Source organism: Aethalodelphis obliquidens, unplaced genomic scaffold, assembly GCF_003676395.1.
Source record: "Aethalodelphis obliquidens isolate GAN/ISIS:26980383/991018 unplaced genomic scaffold, ASM367639v1 scaffold33, whole genome shotgun sequence".
Classification (NCBI taxonomy): Eukaryota; Metazoa; Chordata; class Mammalia; order Artiodactyla; family Delphinidae; genus Aethalodelphis; species Aethalodelphis obliquidens.
In genome coordinates this window covers 18,535,777-18,552,356 of record NW_020837977.1, presented here as the reverse complement: position 1 = coordinate 18,552,356, position 16,580 = coordinate 18,535,777, and the positions used below count along the sequence as shown (strand labels likewise).

Below are 16,580 nucleotides of genomic sequence, written 5' to 3'. Positions count from 1 at the left end.
TTGCACTTGTTAGGACAGCTATTATCAAAAAACAAGACAGCCAGTGTTGTCCAGATTGTGGACATAAGAGAACACTTGTGCACTACTGGTGAGAACGTAATATTAACTTCAAGTATAATGGAAAAGGTTAAGGATAAATATTGTGACACCAAAACAACCTATAAGAAATAAAATACTACAAAGCAGCACAGTTAAAAAGCCAATAGAAAAATTAAACTGAAATTCTAAAAAGAACTCAGTTAACGTAAGAGAAGGCAGGAATGGAAGACAGAACAAAAAACAGATGAAACAAACAGAAGAAAATAATAAAATGGTAGACCTAAATCCAACCACACCAATAATTACTCTAAATGTCAGTGAACTAAACACTCCAATTAAGAAGCAGAGATTATTAGAACAGATAAAAATTCAAGACCCAAGTATATGTTGTCTCAAAGAGACAAATTTTAAATATAAGACACAGATAGGTTGAAACTAAAAGATGGAAAACCATAAGTGGAAGAAAGCTGGCATGTCTATATTAATTTCAAATAAAGTAGATATCAAGACCAAGAGCACTGGGACTTCCCTGGTGGCCCAGTGGTTAAGAATCCACCTGCCAATGCAGGGGACACGGGTTCAAGCCCTGGACTGGGAAGATCTCACATGCCGCGGAGCAACTAAGCCCGTGAGCCACGACTACTGAGCCTGCGCTCTAGAGCCTGTGAGCCACAACTACTGAGCCCACGTGCCACAACTACTGAAGCCCACGCGCCTAGAGACCATGCTCCGCAACAAGAGAAGCCACTGCAATGAGAAGCCCGTGCACCACGACGAGGAGTACCCCCCGCTCGCCACAACTAGAGAAAGACCGCACGCAGCAACAAAGACCCAATGCAGCCAAAAATAAATAAATATAAATAAATTTTAAAAAATAAAAAGTTAAAAAAAAAAAGAGCTTCAAAATACATGAAACAATAACTGGCCGAACTGAAAGGAGAAACAGACAAATCCACACTAACAGCTGGAAATTTTAACAACTCTCTCTCTTAGCAATTGATCATTGATAGAACCACTAGACAACAGAATCAGTACAGAGATGATCCAAACGATACTATGAACCACCCTGATTTAACTGACATTTACAGAATGTGATACCTCTGCAAAACATGCATTCTTTTCAAGTACACAGGCTACATTCACCGTGACAGACCGTGAGATGAGCATGAGACAAATTTCAAAGAATTGGAACCATACAGAACATGTTCTCTGACCATAATGGAATTCAAATAAAGACCCTAAACTGTAGGGTGCCTTGAACTCTGATAACATCCCCCTTTATGAAATTCCTCCCTTCACCCCTCGCTTTTGTGAGATTTTACTTATTAGTCTACTTAGTTTTCTCTGTTATCTTTTCCAGTTACTTTTCTTACTATTATCTCTCCTAAATTTAGAAATATATCAAAACTCTTCTGTTCATATGGTCCTACATATTTGTTGCCAGGAGACTTACACTTCATATTTAAGATATTATCATAACTAACAGTTTCAACTATAACCTCAACCCAGTCAGTGTAACTGGTAAAGAACAGCCCAATGGCGCTCTTCTGAAACCATCTCTCCTCTCGATTCTCTAAGACAACAGGACTTCGAAATTTAGTCATGTTTGACGCTCCCCTTTCCTTCAAGCCTATGTCAAATCAATCAATAAACCTTACTTGTTTTTCCCTTGAAACATGTTTTAATTTCATCTCTCCATCTCATTACAAAGAATAAAAAGGTTGTGAAAAATATTTGGAAAATGAATTTACCAGAAACAAACCTAGATCATCCGGCAGCAGTGTACCCTTTAAAGTCGCTAAACTCAATGACATCTTCACCTCAACAAAACCAAAGCGTAAATATCATTTTGGCCTGTGTCCAAGTAACAGTGCAGAGCAACCTTGACTTCACTAAGAACAAAGTGGAACCAAGTGACCATTCAGATCCTTCCTTCACCAAAACTGCTAACCTTGTAACATACATGATAAAGCAGTGCTTCTCAAACCATCTGTGGTGAAGACCAGTTCTGTTTGATTTTCAATTTCCAATCAGTCAGGAACAAATACTTTTAGTAAAAAATACAAAAATGAATTTCTAGAAAAATGAACTTTAAAAGACATGCAAAATAGAAGCTCAAATCTTATATTATTAACAGACATGTCAAATTACTGTAAGTTTCTAAATGCTTGCTCTCACTTTCTGTACTTATCCCTTGCAGGCTGCTAACCAACAGCTGACAGAACTGCACTGAAGCAGCGCTGTTATTATGGAACTCACCCCAAGATTAAAAATGTCTCAGTCTTACCAAACCTCTTCCAAACCTGGTATCTAATAAACAAGAGAGATAAATTCCTGAAATAAGGAATGAGGGATGGACCTAGGAATGAAATTTCTTGATAGCAACACTTCTATGTCAAAGCAGTGAGCAAAACACCCCCATACACCCAAACCAGAGCAGGTGTCTCTGGAGGGGTTATGACTGTGAACTGTCTGCAGAGGAAGATGTAAGTCTGTGTTTGTCTGTGTCTGTGTGTGCATATGCGTGTGGGCTTGAGTTAAACATCATGGTTAGTACAGCTAGTGTAAATCCAAATTCAATTTGGTGGTATTTCTTTCTAAGCTTTTATGCTGAAAACCATGCAGTTGTAAAATACAATTTATCTTATTATCTGACATATTACGGAGGCTCTTGACTAAACAGAGCCAAAAAGAGAAAAACTCTATACAGCAAATATGGTCTAGAATGTCTTTCTCAGTCTCAGCCTCAAAAAACATTCTAATTTATTTTAGAAACGAAAGACTGACATATCAAGTTAACCAATGGAATAACATTCATGGAGACCTGGAGTTCAGCACCTGCTATGAATAATTGAGACAGACATTTTCAAAAATAAATTCACCCAGCCAAATGGAAAGAAAAAAAAATTAACAGCTGCTAGATTTCTTCAGCTCACAGCAGCTCAGCAAGATTCCAGAAGCACAAAACTTCCCCTCCTGAGTTTCAGGATGTGGGGCAAAGTGCATAATCAGACAACCCTCAAACAACCTCATCGGTGAAATCTCTATCAAAGGTTACAGGAATTTGAGAATAACGAAGAAAAAAAAGAACACGTCATTTTTTACACCTATTCGATGGTCTAAATCAAATGGCTTTACTATGTCCTTACTAATGGCTCGATTTTAACTCAGTTGTGTACATCGAAGTTCGGGATGTCTAAAGATGTTCTTCTGATATTCAGTCTTCAGTATAACCATGCAATGATTTATCCCAATTTATCAAGGAGAGTCCAAAAAACTAATATACCTGTCAATAGGTTGCATGTATTTTAAATAATCTGAAATCCAAATTAGACAATAGAAGCCGAGAAATTAGCATAAGTTCAACACATTGTGGGTAAAAAATTGAAACTGCAAATGAAGTATAAATAAGATTTTTAAATCTTGCTAAATAAACATTAGTAAAATATTCATGCTGTCTTTTCTAAATCAAACAGAACAGCACTTCATCTTTGCCTAGGTTCCACATTAACTTAGAATGCAATTGCTACAGGTGGGCGTTAAAGAGGCAAATTGCTAGTATTTTATGCTTTTATGGAGCGAAAAGGCAGGAAAATAAATACAGATTGTATATTTACTATTGCCAGCCATCATCTGTTATTTCATTGAATTCTTACCCAATCTTGAAGTGAGTTAAGTATCACTAACCACCTTTCACAAGTGGAGAAATCAGCTCTGAGAGTTCAAACCACTCTCCCAGCAACCTAGTGCTGGGATTCACCCCTAGGCGTGTCTACTCCAGAGCCTACACTCTTGCTAACACACCACGTGGAAAGGAAAATTAGAAAAGGGTTATGTTACTGTACCCCTCAAATCTTCATAAAAAGCAGATAATCAATCTGGAGAGCTCCCAAATCAGGTCAAAAGAAAACTAAGAATCTCAGTCTGGCTTTATACTTCTTGTGACTTTTTGAACTTTGTATACCGTAAACACTCATCATGGTGACTTCATGAAGTCTCTCCATCAGAAACAGATTCACACAAAATACAAAGTCCCTAAGAAAAAGTATCTTGTCATATTCATCCTTCCATAATTGGTGTTCAAGAAACATCTGATGCATTGAGAGGTGGATAGATAATCCATGAAATGGGGGATGGGGGGAGGAACAGGAAAAAGAAAGGATAGGGAAGGGGGAGGGACGGAGAGGGGGAGGGAACAGCTCACAGGTAGGATCCAGCTAATATCAACAAACACCTCTCACCTACCATGTACCCATATTAGAGGTACCTGCTTCCAGTGACCCTTTTATCTAACATAATAATGACTTAACATAAAAATCAATGGGAGGAGGAACTAGAGAAGGGACAAAATACTAAGCAAGGTCTGTGGGAAGCTCAGCTAGAACAGCTGCTACATACATTATGGGCAAAGCAGTTTATGCTGGGAGCTGTAGAGGGAGGGACAAGACAGGGGTCAGGGTTAACAGATACAAGCTACTGTGTGTGAAACAGGTGAGCAGCAAGGACATACTGTATGGCACAGGGAACGACAGCCATTGTTGTGTAATAACTTTCAATGGAGTATACTCTATAAAAATACTGAATCAACGTTATACGCCTGAAACTAATGTAATATTATAAATCAACTGAGATAATAAATAAATAAATAAGTAAATGATTTGATAAGACAAATGGCTTGTCTCAAAAAAAAACCAAAACCGGACTTCCCTGGTGGGGCAGTGGTTAAGCATCCGCCTGCCAACGCAGGGGACACGCGTTCGAGCCCTGGTCGGGGAAGATCCCACGTGCCGTGGAGCAACTGAGCCCGTGAGCCACGACTGAGCCTGCGCTCTAGAGCCCACGAACCACAACTACTGAGCCCGTGCTCCACGACAAGAGAAGCCACCGCAATGAGAAGCCCGTGCACCACAAGGAAGAGTAGCCCCCGCTCACCACAACGAGAGAAAGCCCACACACAGCAACCAAGACCCAACGCAGCCAAAATACATAAATAAATAAATTTATTTAAAACAAAAACAAAAGCATCTTATGCTGAGCTTTAGATTAAATCTCAACCCATTACTATAAATTATTAGTATCTGATTTCTTCCTAAAACTCACAGCACTCACTATATTATCTAAATGACACTTATAAAAAACCATGTAAGGGGGCTTCCCTGGTGGCGCAGTGGTTGAGACTCCGCCTGCCGATGCAGGGGACACGGGTTCGTGCCCCAGTCCGGGAAGATCCCACATGCCGCGGAGCAGCTGGGCCCGTGAGCCATGGCTGCTGAGCCTGCGCGTCCAGAGCCTGTGCTCCGCAATGGGAGAGGCCACAACAGTGAGAGGCCCGGGTACCGCAACAACAACAACAACAAAAAACATGTAAGTTTATCAAAACTGAGGGGGCAAAGATACAAATGTAGAGATATAGTCTATGAAACAAGAGAACAGCTGAAGTAAGACCCTGAGTTCTACAGCAGTTCTTCCCACACCTATATTTCACCTTAAACAAGTCACCTTATTAACAAATTATCAAAAGAAATAACTTTGTGCTAAATGTTTACAATCTTCAACATTTGGAAAGATAGATATTTTAATGTAAAAAATATGTAACTGACATACAGAAAAGGGTAGGTAGATATGAGCTGAAAAAATACGATTCACTTCCATGTTTATCACTCAGGCAACTGTTGATCTTTCTATTTCCCAGAAGTGAAAGTCATACAAAGGGAAAAAAAAATAATAATCCAAAACATCTTTCTAGGATAATCTAATTGCAAAGATATTGAATCAAGGATGACTATCTTTCCTAACAGTTCACCAATTAAGAAAATCTATTTTTTTAAAAGGGTTTTCACGCCAACTTCATGAACAGCTTCCAATTTAGAAAAAAGTCCATGCACTAAGAGAAAGTAGGGACTCTCTGTATTCTTGCCCAATATATAATTACTTGAAACATAAAGTTGCACTTTTTTTTTTTTTTGCGGTACGCGGGCCTCTCACTGTTGTGGCCTCTCCCGCTGCGGAGCACAGGCTCCGGATGCGCAGGCTCAGCGGCCACGGCTCACGGGCCTAGCCGCTCCGCAGCATGTGGGATCTTCCTGGACCGGGGCACGAACCTGTGTCCCCTGCATCGGCAGGCGGACTCAACCACTGCGCCACCAGGGAAGTCCAATTTGCACGTTTTTGAAAGGTGATTTGACATTATCTATAAGAACTGGTAAAAAGTATATTCTTTGACTCAGCAATTCCATCTCTGGAACTTACCCAACCGAAATACTCATCGAAGTGGGAAAACATATGTAAAAGAAACTAGAAACACCTCACATTTCCATCAATAGGACACTGATTAAATAAACCACTTTACATCAACACAGTAGAATATAGCCATTGAAAAGAATACTGAAGATCTAGTACAGGAAAATGAAAACACATTTATTATATAGTTAAGAATAAAGTTACAGAACAGTATTTATAGCCTGACACCACTCTTATTTTTAAATACAAAACAAAATTAGACACCTATTTATATATTTATCTCTATTTGCTTAGAAAAATCTGAAAGATGTTAGTGACTATATTTGGCAAATGTGGTGTCTACGCCATTTACGGTTTTGCAATACATCTGCACAACCTTTTATTTTTGATTTGTCGTTGTTTGTTTAAAGAAAGCGTAAGAACAAACAATGGTTAAAAACACAAATTCTAAAGCCAATAGCTTGGATTTGTAGGTCTACCATCTCCCAGCCACTCTTACGTGTCATCCATTTAGATGGCTTCCCCCCACTGTCCACTCCCCCTGCCATGAGTACAAACTGGGATATTTTACTCCAAGCTCACCAAGATGCCACAGTTCCATAACTACATGGAGAACAAGCAACTTTTTCCCACCTGCTAAAAGCCCTGAAATATACTCCACAGTAAAAAAAAATGCCTTACACACACACACACACACACACACACACACACACACACACACACAAAAAACACGTACCCGGAATGCTGCAAGAATGATTCTTGTCACTTTCTCTTTGACAGATTCTTGCAGGATGTCGGACAGAACAGGAATGATGTTGTAGCGTCGCAGGTGTTCACACATCTGAGGACTGAACGCCAGGAGCCATATAGAAAAAATCATCTGATACTGGAGCTGAAAGCCACACTTGTTACTCAGAACTCCCATGATGCTGAAAAGGAACACACGTTGAGAAAACATTTAACACGACAGCACAACAGAGAGAAGAAATAACTGATTTTTCTTTTGTGCTGATGGATCAGTCTCTCTGAATCACGTCCTCTCTTTTTCCCCCTGAAGGAACGAGCAAGCCAGACCCCTGCTCACAGAGGGCCAGTCCTGCACGGAGTCACGTAAGCCTCTCTCCAGAGTCTCAAGGGCACCACCGCCCTTGCTGCAGGGAGCACGGCCCACAGAGGGAACAGTAGGAGGACCCTGACAGACATTCAAGAAGTAAAAGCCTCAGGACATGGTGACACAGCGGATGCACATCTCAGTGAAGCCAGACGGTATAATCAAGATTTTCAATCTGGACTGAAAATGATCCAAGAGGATCATTTAAAGCTTTAAAAATATTTAGGAAACTCGACAGAGAAAAGAGGAAATGAGTTTGGAAAAAGTCTTTCATGAGTCTGAATTTGACACAGAGCCAATCATCAAATTTGGGGTCAGAACCTCAGAAGCTTCTAGTTCAGCCTCCCGTCTTACTGTTAAGGAAACTGGGAAAGCGGTGTGAAAATGACAGGTTACACCAAGGAAAGCGCTAAGGAAATTTCCCTGGGGCACGCCTGCATTCACACAGGGGACAGAAACCATCAAATCAGACGGTTAAACAGCGACCAGAGGGGTTAAAGAGAACTCAAAATCCACAGAATGTACAACGCAGAGCGAGCGCTAATGTAAACTTAGTCAGTAAGGACATGTCACTATTGGTTCATCAACTGAAACCAAGGCATCACACTAACACCAGCTGCTAGTAACAGGGAAGACCGTGGGAGCGCAGGCACATACGGGCACTCTCTGTGCTTCCAATTGTTCTGTAAACCTAAAACTGCTCTAAAAAATAAAAGTCTATTAACAAAATTAAATACATTTTAAATCTAATTTTGCGATTTACAGCTACTAACTTAGTGGAAGGCTTATATTTGTGCCGTTTCCCCATTTCTGTGATTTGCATGCACTTATAAATTCGCTGAATTGCCCTTAATTTTCTCATGCATGATTTCTCCCTTGAACCTGTTCTACTTTTGGTTGGTACGTAAGGCCTGCTTGTATTTAATATTGATGTCAGCATTCAACAGCGGTCAAAGCACAGCATTTCACACTGTCAGCACCCTGGTACCTGGCTTCCTTTGCGCTCTGCCTGTTCCACTTGTTAAGGTCAGCCTGCTACACTCTGGGATGCCGTGGCTGACAATTCATTTTCCGGGTTCCCCATTTCCGCTTTCCCCACTGGCTCAGCGACAGGAGGTACTCGCGGCTGGCTCAGGGATGGAGGAAGAAGGGACCTCTCCTGTCGACCTCCTGTTCCTGCCAGCATCACTTCGGCACGCTTCTTCACCCGCCAGCAATGGCTGAATTCATCCTGCACGGGCTGTGGCAGAACGAGCGTCCCTGCACCCTTGAGACACTAGCACCTGCCGTCTGGGTTCCCGACCTCGAGGGTGGGGACCCAGCCCCAGCTGAGCTGTACTGTCCCCTCCAGGCCTGAACTTCACTTCATGCAGCCCCTCCTGCAGCCCGTGAATCCTGGCAAGTCCAACCTCTTACCCTTTGCTCCCCGCTTTAGGGGTAGTAGGATCTCTGACACTTGAGAGTCCCTTTATTTACCCGTTTTCAGAAACCCAGTTCACAAGTTTATACCTAGTTTATAGCTAGGGAGAATTTAATTTCTTCACATTAAATTCTCTCTGTTAAAAGGAAAAACTTTTAACGATGAGAGGGGCGAAGGAGAGCTCAAGGCCAATACACTGGTGCTGAGATCCAGACGGAAGGTCTCAAGGGGAGGCGTGCTCAGCGATGCGGACACCGCAGAGAAGCTGAACAGAGTAAAAGTGTGCCCACGACAGACAGGATTCTATTGCAGAGACAAGGTAGTCTTCTATACCCAAATATCAACCACAGAAATGCCCTAATGAAGCAAAATAAGGCCCCTGTTCACTGGAATAAGGCAAGGATTCCCTTAGGGCAAGAACCCAACTCTGAATCCAGTGAGGCAGGAAGAGCGAGCTAAGGGGGACAAAGGACACAAAGGCCCAACAGAAACCCAAACACGGTCATTTAACAAGTATCTGTTGAGGGTCTATGCGGCAGGTACAGTGCAAGACACAGGGATAAAATGGGCAAAAACAAGACACTGTCCATGTTCCTTGAGAGCCCCGTGCAGGGGGAGGGAGGATTCCCAGAGGCCGTGGCCCTCGAGCTGGGCCTGAAGAACCAGTGGGTGCTAATTACCATGTAGGTCTCTGCTCTCCCTCGCAAACTGCTGAGTTTAGTGTTACTTTTAAAGTCACCGTAAAAGTTACTAAAAGATGCTGTGGCATCCTATGTGCTACCTTTGTTAGGTGTTTCATACTTTCCAGCCAGGCTGTATATCTCTTAAAGGAAAGGACCACATATGTTTCCTTTACTCCCCATAATATATGGTATAACATCACGCAGAGAGGGCAAAAAAACACAAACTGTCAAATCCAAAATCAGAAAGGAGGTTAAGGTCCATGACGCCAAAATAACTATTTTGTGCTCTGCTTTTTTAATGATGATTTTTCTTTTTAAATCATGCCAACGCAGGGACTAGGGAGACAAACAGCTGACCACTGGCTGACATGCACACTTCCTGCTGTTCGTCAGACCCATGGGCCCCTCGCACCTCACCATGCGATATTTTTTTTTTAATCTTACCTTTCATTTATATACTACTTTATACTTTCAAAATACTTCAAATGTCAGGATATAAATGTTCATAAATGGCCGTTGGATTTGGGGAAGCAACTACCCCAGCAAAAGCCCCGTTTTAGCTCCAGTATTTAAAAAATCAGTGCTAATCTTCAGACTTCCTAGTGAAGTCAAAGCACACTCTTGATCTTACACGGGCCCAGAAACATTCAGAAAGAGTGTGTGTCATTCGTGTAACCAAGAAGGAAAGAAAGGAAACTATGCAGAGATAAGAAGGTCCTGGGGTCTTAAACCATCAGTCTCCTCTTCCACTCTCCTCAAACAGGGTATGCTTACAATTTTTTCTCCTCTCAGGATCCCTGCTTGTGATTTGAGGAGCACCAAAAAGGAAAAAAAGAAAACATTCGACCCTAAACAAAAGAAACGGCAGAGTAAAAAGTACGTGTTTTCTTTCTTATAAAGTGAAAAAAGGGGCTTCCCTGGTGGCGCAGTGGTTGAGAATCTGCCTGCTAATGCAGGGGACACGGGTTCGAGCCCTGGTCTGGGAGGATCCCACATGCCGCGGAGCAACTAGGCCCGTGAGCCACAACTACTGACCCTGTGCATCTGGAGCCCGTGCTCTGCAACAAGAGAGGCTGCGATAGTGAGAGGCCCGCGCACCGCGATGAAGAGTGGCCCCCGCTTGCCGCAACTAGAGAAAGCCCTCGCAAAGAAACGAAGACCCAACACAGCAAAAATAAATTAATTAATTAATGTCAGATGCAGGCTTGTGACATCCTCTGTCACACAGGGGAGGACGTAAGTCAGGCACAGCAGATAAGCAAAGCTTTCACTTTAAAAAAAAAAAGTAAAAAAATTCAATGACTTTTCCAAATTGCCCTACTCTCAGCAAGTTAACATATTCTACCTTTATTAATGCCTGTTCTCAACCTAAAAGTCTCTGTATTAATTTGATTACTACTAACCTTGTTAGTGGGCATTAGCATATCAAAGTGTGTAGGTTGAACATGGAATATTCTAGATTGTACTTATGCCTGCTCTTGTTGCTAAACTGAATAGTTAATACTACTTACCATCCTCCAAAATATTAGTGCCAACAATATTTTGAACAGCAGCATTTCGTTAGCCTCGGTCCACTGGACCAAATTCTAGTATTTAAGTTTATTTTTTGAGCAATTATAACTATTTGTATAAACTGGTGTTTCATGACTTTTATTCTCTCTTATAGGTCTTCCAAAGAACAAAAAAGAAAATCTATTTTTTGTTTAATAGAATAAAATTCAATTTATCTTGCAATTACAATACAGGTCCATGGACCTATTTATAAACCTAAGATACACTATGTGATCTTGGTGAGTTTGTTAACTATAATTTGAAGAATCACACTATTTCATCATCCTAGATCTTATTTCATCATTATTCATCCATTATTCTCAACTATGCTAATAAATATTAAAGACTAAATTATAAGAAAATTGGAGAATGACGGAATCACCTAGGAAGATGATATAATAGTGAAAGAAATAATTAACCTTTCTTATTGTATTGCCCAAAATATTGCATCACTTTTAAGAAAGTAAAAAGACTGGAAACACCATCTGTGCAGTCCACCTTTAAGTGTCTGTGCGGAAAAGAGTTAACGTCATGGTCCGGAGACAGCTATCCTCAGAAAGGGCTGCCTGCAAAGCTGGCCCTTGGCTGACTTGAGGGAATTTGACTGGTAATCCGTTCCCTACACGGAAACCAAAGTTCTCCGAAATGACAGGGAAAACTAAACTGTGTGCACAAACAGGATGCTTGTGCTTGTGGTGAGCGCCTGCTCTCCTGCTGGAGCCTGGAACGTTCCATATGAGGTAGAGGGAGCCGATGTGACACACCTCCAGGGAAACCGGGGGCCCTGAGTCGCTAGAGTCTCCTGCACAGGAACCTCACACAAGACATTTTTTTTAACAAACCTTCTTTTAGATGATTAAATGTATTCATTTCTTTGAAATTGTCAAGGAGAGATGCTTTCAAATGTTACTCCACAGTCAAAATAAAGGGCGCTCACCAGTTCACCCCGTCTGCTTCCACCCAGGCAAAGCGGTACTCGTTGACTCGGAGCATCAGCTGCAGACACCCGGCCACACACTGCACGTACTGAGAGCTCTGTGCAGGGAGAAGCACAGTGTTTAAAACTGGAAAGCACTTCAAGTCACAAGGTCATGCAGATACCAAATTCTGGAGTGGTTTTTACTAGAGTTTATCATCTGAAAAGTCTAGAAGTCTCAAATATTTCTTCAAAAGTCAATCCTTGTTGCTCTTCTCTCATCCTCCTAGAAACGAAGCCGACTTCTTTTGCCAAATTAAGCCTACACGGCTCAAGCCCACTGAACACATCCAGTCAGGGAAATAAAGGAACAAAGTAATTATGCCTTTGATATGGTTTGATAAACAGCTTATTATCTTGCAATGTTTCACTTAGCCCTGAATAGAAGCACGATACAGAGGATACTGCTCTTCATAATTACACAAGTATCAAAGAACAACAATAAAATGAAAGAGATAGAAGCGTATGCTTTGAGACAGACCCATATCTGAGTGACCGTGAGCAAGTTTCCGAACCTTGTCAATGCTCAATTTCTTCATCCTTACTGAGGATCATGCCCCCAAGCACCCTGAAAGGGTCCTCTTAGGATTAAGTAAAGTAATTCATTTAGCACAGAGCTAGACATGTCACAGAAACTCAATAAATAAGAACTTAAAAAATAAAACTATACAGCACATAAGAAGTCTACTTAAACACTTGAAAAAGACTGATTTTTTTTTAAACTATCAGTTCAACAGGCACTATGTTAGAGAAATTGAGGTTAAATCTGAAGCTTGAAATAAAGAGAACAAACATCCCCAAGAAGCTGCTCGCTCCTCCATGTTAGGAAAGCTGGTAGTGACACCTGGCCTGGGCGCCTCCCTGAATACCTACCATGAGCCTTACACCTATAAGAAATGGAGGGACAAGCAAGAAGCTGCTTGCTTCTCCATGTTAGGAAAGCTGGTAGTGACACCTGGCTTGGGCGCCTCCCGGAATACCTACCATGAGCCCTACATCTATAAGAAATGGAGGGACAGTCTTAAAGAACATGCTAACAAAAAGAAAGAACGGAGAGGATCGTGGATGTCATATAAATTCACAAAACCTAATATACATGATGCCACTTCAGTTCCATGTTTTAACTTAAACTAAGTTTGCTAAAACCTAACACTTCAAAGAATTCCAGGCACTCAAATACAAAAACACTATGATATATTTGGAGGAATAATCAAAGTTATCATGAAAAGGTTATCTTAGATTTTACCAAGAAAGGAGTGAACACAGTTGCCCAAAAGCACACTATATCCAGTAACTTAATTTGCCTGAAAACTCAAAACATTCGCAGAAATTAATGACAAAAAAAAAAGTGAATTTTCAGCTCGAAAACCATCTTCCATAATGGGAAAAATATATATATGTATTTTTCCAATTAGGTCAGCAGCTAACTAACCCTTTGTGCAAAGAATTCCATCTTCCTTGTTTAGAGAGACAGCCTAAGCAAGGTTTCTACAATAATGAATGAAAGGCAGCCTAGGGCACTCTCTCCTCTTCCACTTATCATCGATTTCCTCTCAACACAAGAATTTCTTGGTTCACTGTTAAGTATTTTTCTTGTCTGTGTCCACTTACCCTACTATGTTGAAATACATGACACATTTAAAAAATGGATTCTTCGTTGCTAGTTACAGCTTCAGGACTCACATATAAATGAGCATATAAAAGATGCTGCTTCAGCACTGTTTACAACAGCCAGGACATGGAAGCAACCTAAGTGTCCGTCGACAGATGAATGGATAAAGAAGATGTGGCACATATATACAACGGAATATTACTCAGCCATAAAAAGAAATGAAATTGAGTTATTTGTAGTGATGGACCTGGAGTCTGTCATACAGAGTGAAGTAAGTCAGAAAGAGAAAAACAATACTGAATGCTAACACATATATATATGGAATCTTAAAAAAAAAAAAAAGGTTCTCAAGAACCTAGGGGCAGGACAGGAATAAAGATGCAGACATAGAGAAGAGGGGGAAGGGTAAGCTGGGACGAAGTGAGAGAGTGGCATGGACATATATACACTACCAAATGTAAAATAGATAGCTAGTGGGAAGCAGCCACATAGCACAGGGAGATCAGCTCGGTGCTTTGTGACCACCTAGAGGGGTGGGATAGGGAGGGTGGGAGGGAGATGCAAGAGGGAGGAGATATGAGGATAGATGTATACGTATAGCTGATTCACTTTGTTATAAAGCAGAAACTAACACACCATTGCAAAGCAATTATACTCCAATAAAGATCTATTAAAAAATTTTAAAAAGATGCTGCTTCTAATGGTACTGATGAACCTAGCTGCAGGGCAGGAATAAAGAGGTAGACACAGAAAATGGACTTGAGGACTTGGGGTGGGAGGGGGAAGCTGGGGCGAAGTGAGAGTAGCATCGCCATATACACACTACGGAATGTAAAATAGGTAGCTAGTGGGAAGCAGCTGCATAGCACAGGGAGATCAGCTGGTGCTTTGTGACCACCTAGAGGGGTGGGATAGGGAGGGTGGGAGGGAGGCTCCAGAGGGAGGGGATATGCGGACATGTGTGTGCATATGGCCGATTCGCTTTGTTGTGCAACAGAAACTAACACGGGATTGTGAAGCAATTGTACTCCAATAAAGATATATTAAAAAATTTTTAAAAAGATGCTGCTTCTAAAACTTCACTCTCTCCTGTGATGCACCATGAGGCAGTCCAATTCCAGTCCAGAGATTATTTTCAAAGTACACAGTGAAGGCAACACTGATAAATGACTGAGGTACTGCCTTCAATCAAAGTAAATTGTATCACTGCCTTACCTTTCTCTCACATTGTCCTGTTAGTCTCATGTACAAAGTTATTCAATGGTTTTTTTAGAAGAAAATAATCAGCCTTCAATCAACCCAGCGAGCCACCGACTCTTCCCCCACACAGAGGTCATTCAAACACTGCTGGAGAAGACTGCACAGCCACGCAGAGCCATCAGGAAGCTCTGCTCTCCCCGCCACACCCAGAGCCACGCTCACACCTTCACCTCTACCCTCCTGTCCCGCTCTCTTCCCTCACCTCAGCACTGAGAGAAAAAACAGAGACCATCAGCTAGCGAGTCACTGAGCTGCCAACATCGCGCCCCCAACTGAACTTCCCTGACGGCCCTTCTCACCTCCCTCTCGCCGAGCAGAGGCAGACAGCTCTTCCTGTCCAGGACCCACGGCCCCAGCAAGGCCTGTGTCCCACTCCTCCCACACAGCATCGCATCAGTCCGACCCCTCCCTGTAGCTCCGATCTGTTTGACAGGTTTCCTCTCCTCAGCCCCTAAATATACTCAATCTTTCCCGTCTTAAAATTATCCCTAAACCTTGTACCAATCTCAGCATCTTTCTTCCTCCCAACGCATGAAGTTTTCTTGACAGAATTATCACCAGGTTCTTACCTCTCTGATACCTTATCACTCCACCAACATGGCAAATGCCAGGACCAGCAGTGACCTTAAAGTGCCAGGTCCAACAGTTACTCTCCCCCAGAGAACCAGACCTCTACCTCCAGCTGCTTCCGGGAAAGCTCTCGCCCCTCCTTTCTCCAGCTGAACTGACTCACAGCTCCAATGTTAACTCCACCACCATGAAAGAAAGGCAGTAATGTAGCCTAACAGTTACGAACAAAGGCTCTGGAACCAGCCTGCCAGGCTCAGCCACTTCCAAGCCGTGTGCCCTTGAATGAGCCTCCCACCTATAAAATGGGGATAACAGGGCACATCCCATGGGGTGTGGGGATAATCTCATTAGCTAATATATGACAGACTGGGCTGAGAACCAGCTACAATGTGTACTCTCAAACACACAAACCTCCCTGGTAGAGAAGAACTAACTTTACTTCTCAACACATTAAGAGAACATCATTAGATAAATTTTCTAATATTGCTGAAAATGCAAATTCTCCTATATTATGGTGGAAAAATCACATAAGGAAAACAGCAACTGACAGAATTCACCTTCCTGGTGAAGAGGGTCTCCCAGATCCATATTCTGCAGAATTACAAAGTAATTCAAGAAGTGAGGAATTACAAAGCAAGTAGGCAACGAAAGATAAACATAAGAACTGCAGCCACATTGTACCAAAGTAAATCTCATGCTATTAACAATGTTTATAGACCAATTTTCAATATCTATCTCCATAATGCTGGGATTTAAGTACAAACTAAATGAGAAAAAATAAAGATAATATTCCTCTAAATTTTGGAATCAAGGGTGCTTAAAAAAGAAAAAAGACGTCTGCAGTGCAGAGAAGAGTACCTGTCTCAGATGCAGTGGAAACACACGTGTGTCCAGTGGTATCAGCGAAGCACAAAGCTGAGTTTGTAGAACACACCATAGACCAAAATAAACCCCAGAAGCCAGTTTTACATGAAATCCTCCAGGACTGGTGATTAACCAATCCCAAAAGTATTCAATGTGTCATGACTATTAAATGAATCTTTTCTCATAGAACTAAAAAGTGAGTGTGCACATCTTATGTGTGGAACAACTGGAACTCTCCTACTTTGCTGGCGACG

The 16,580-nt window shown here is 41.7% G+C and overlaps 1 protein-coding gene across 12 annotated transcripts in view; it reads right to left on the bottom strand.

Annotated features, from left to right (window-relative positions):
* Positions 1 to 16,580, bottom strand: part of ATP6V1H (ATPase H+ transporting V1 subunit H) — a 96,572-nt gene that overhangs the window by 22,324 nt on the left and 57,668 nt on the right. For all 12 annotated transcript variants that reach the window (XR_003437419.1, XM_027128098.1, XM_027128096.1 and 9 more), the window contains 2 exons: positions 11,982 to 12,079; positions 7,016 to 7,208 (listed from right to left, as the gene is read on the bottom strand). Coding sequence is in view for 11 of the 12 variants with exons in the window: in XM_027128098.1 (XP_026983899.1) it covers positions 7,016 to 7,208; positions 11,982 to 12,079 (291 nt within the window). In the remaining variant the exon portion in view is untranslated. The remainder of the gene's footprint in view (positions 1 to 7,015; positions 7,209 to 11,981; positions 12,080 to 16,580) is intronic.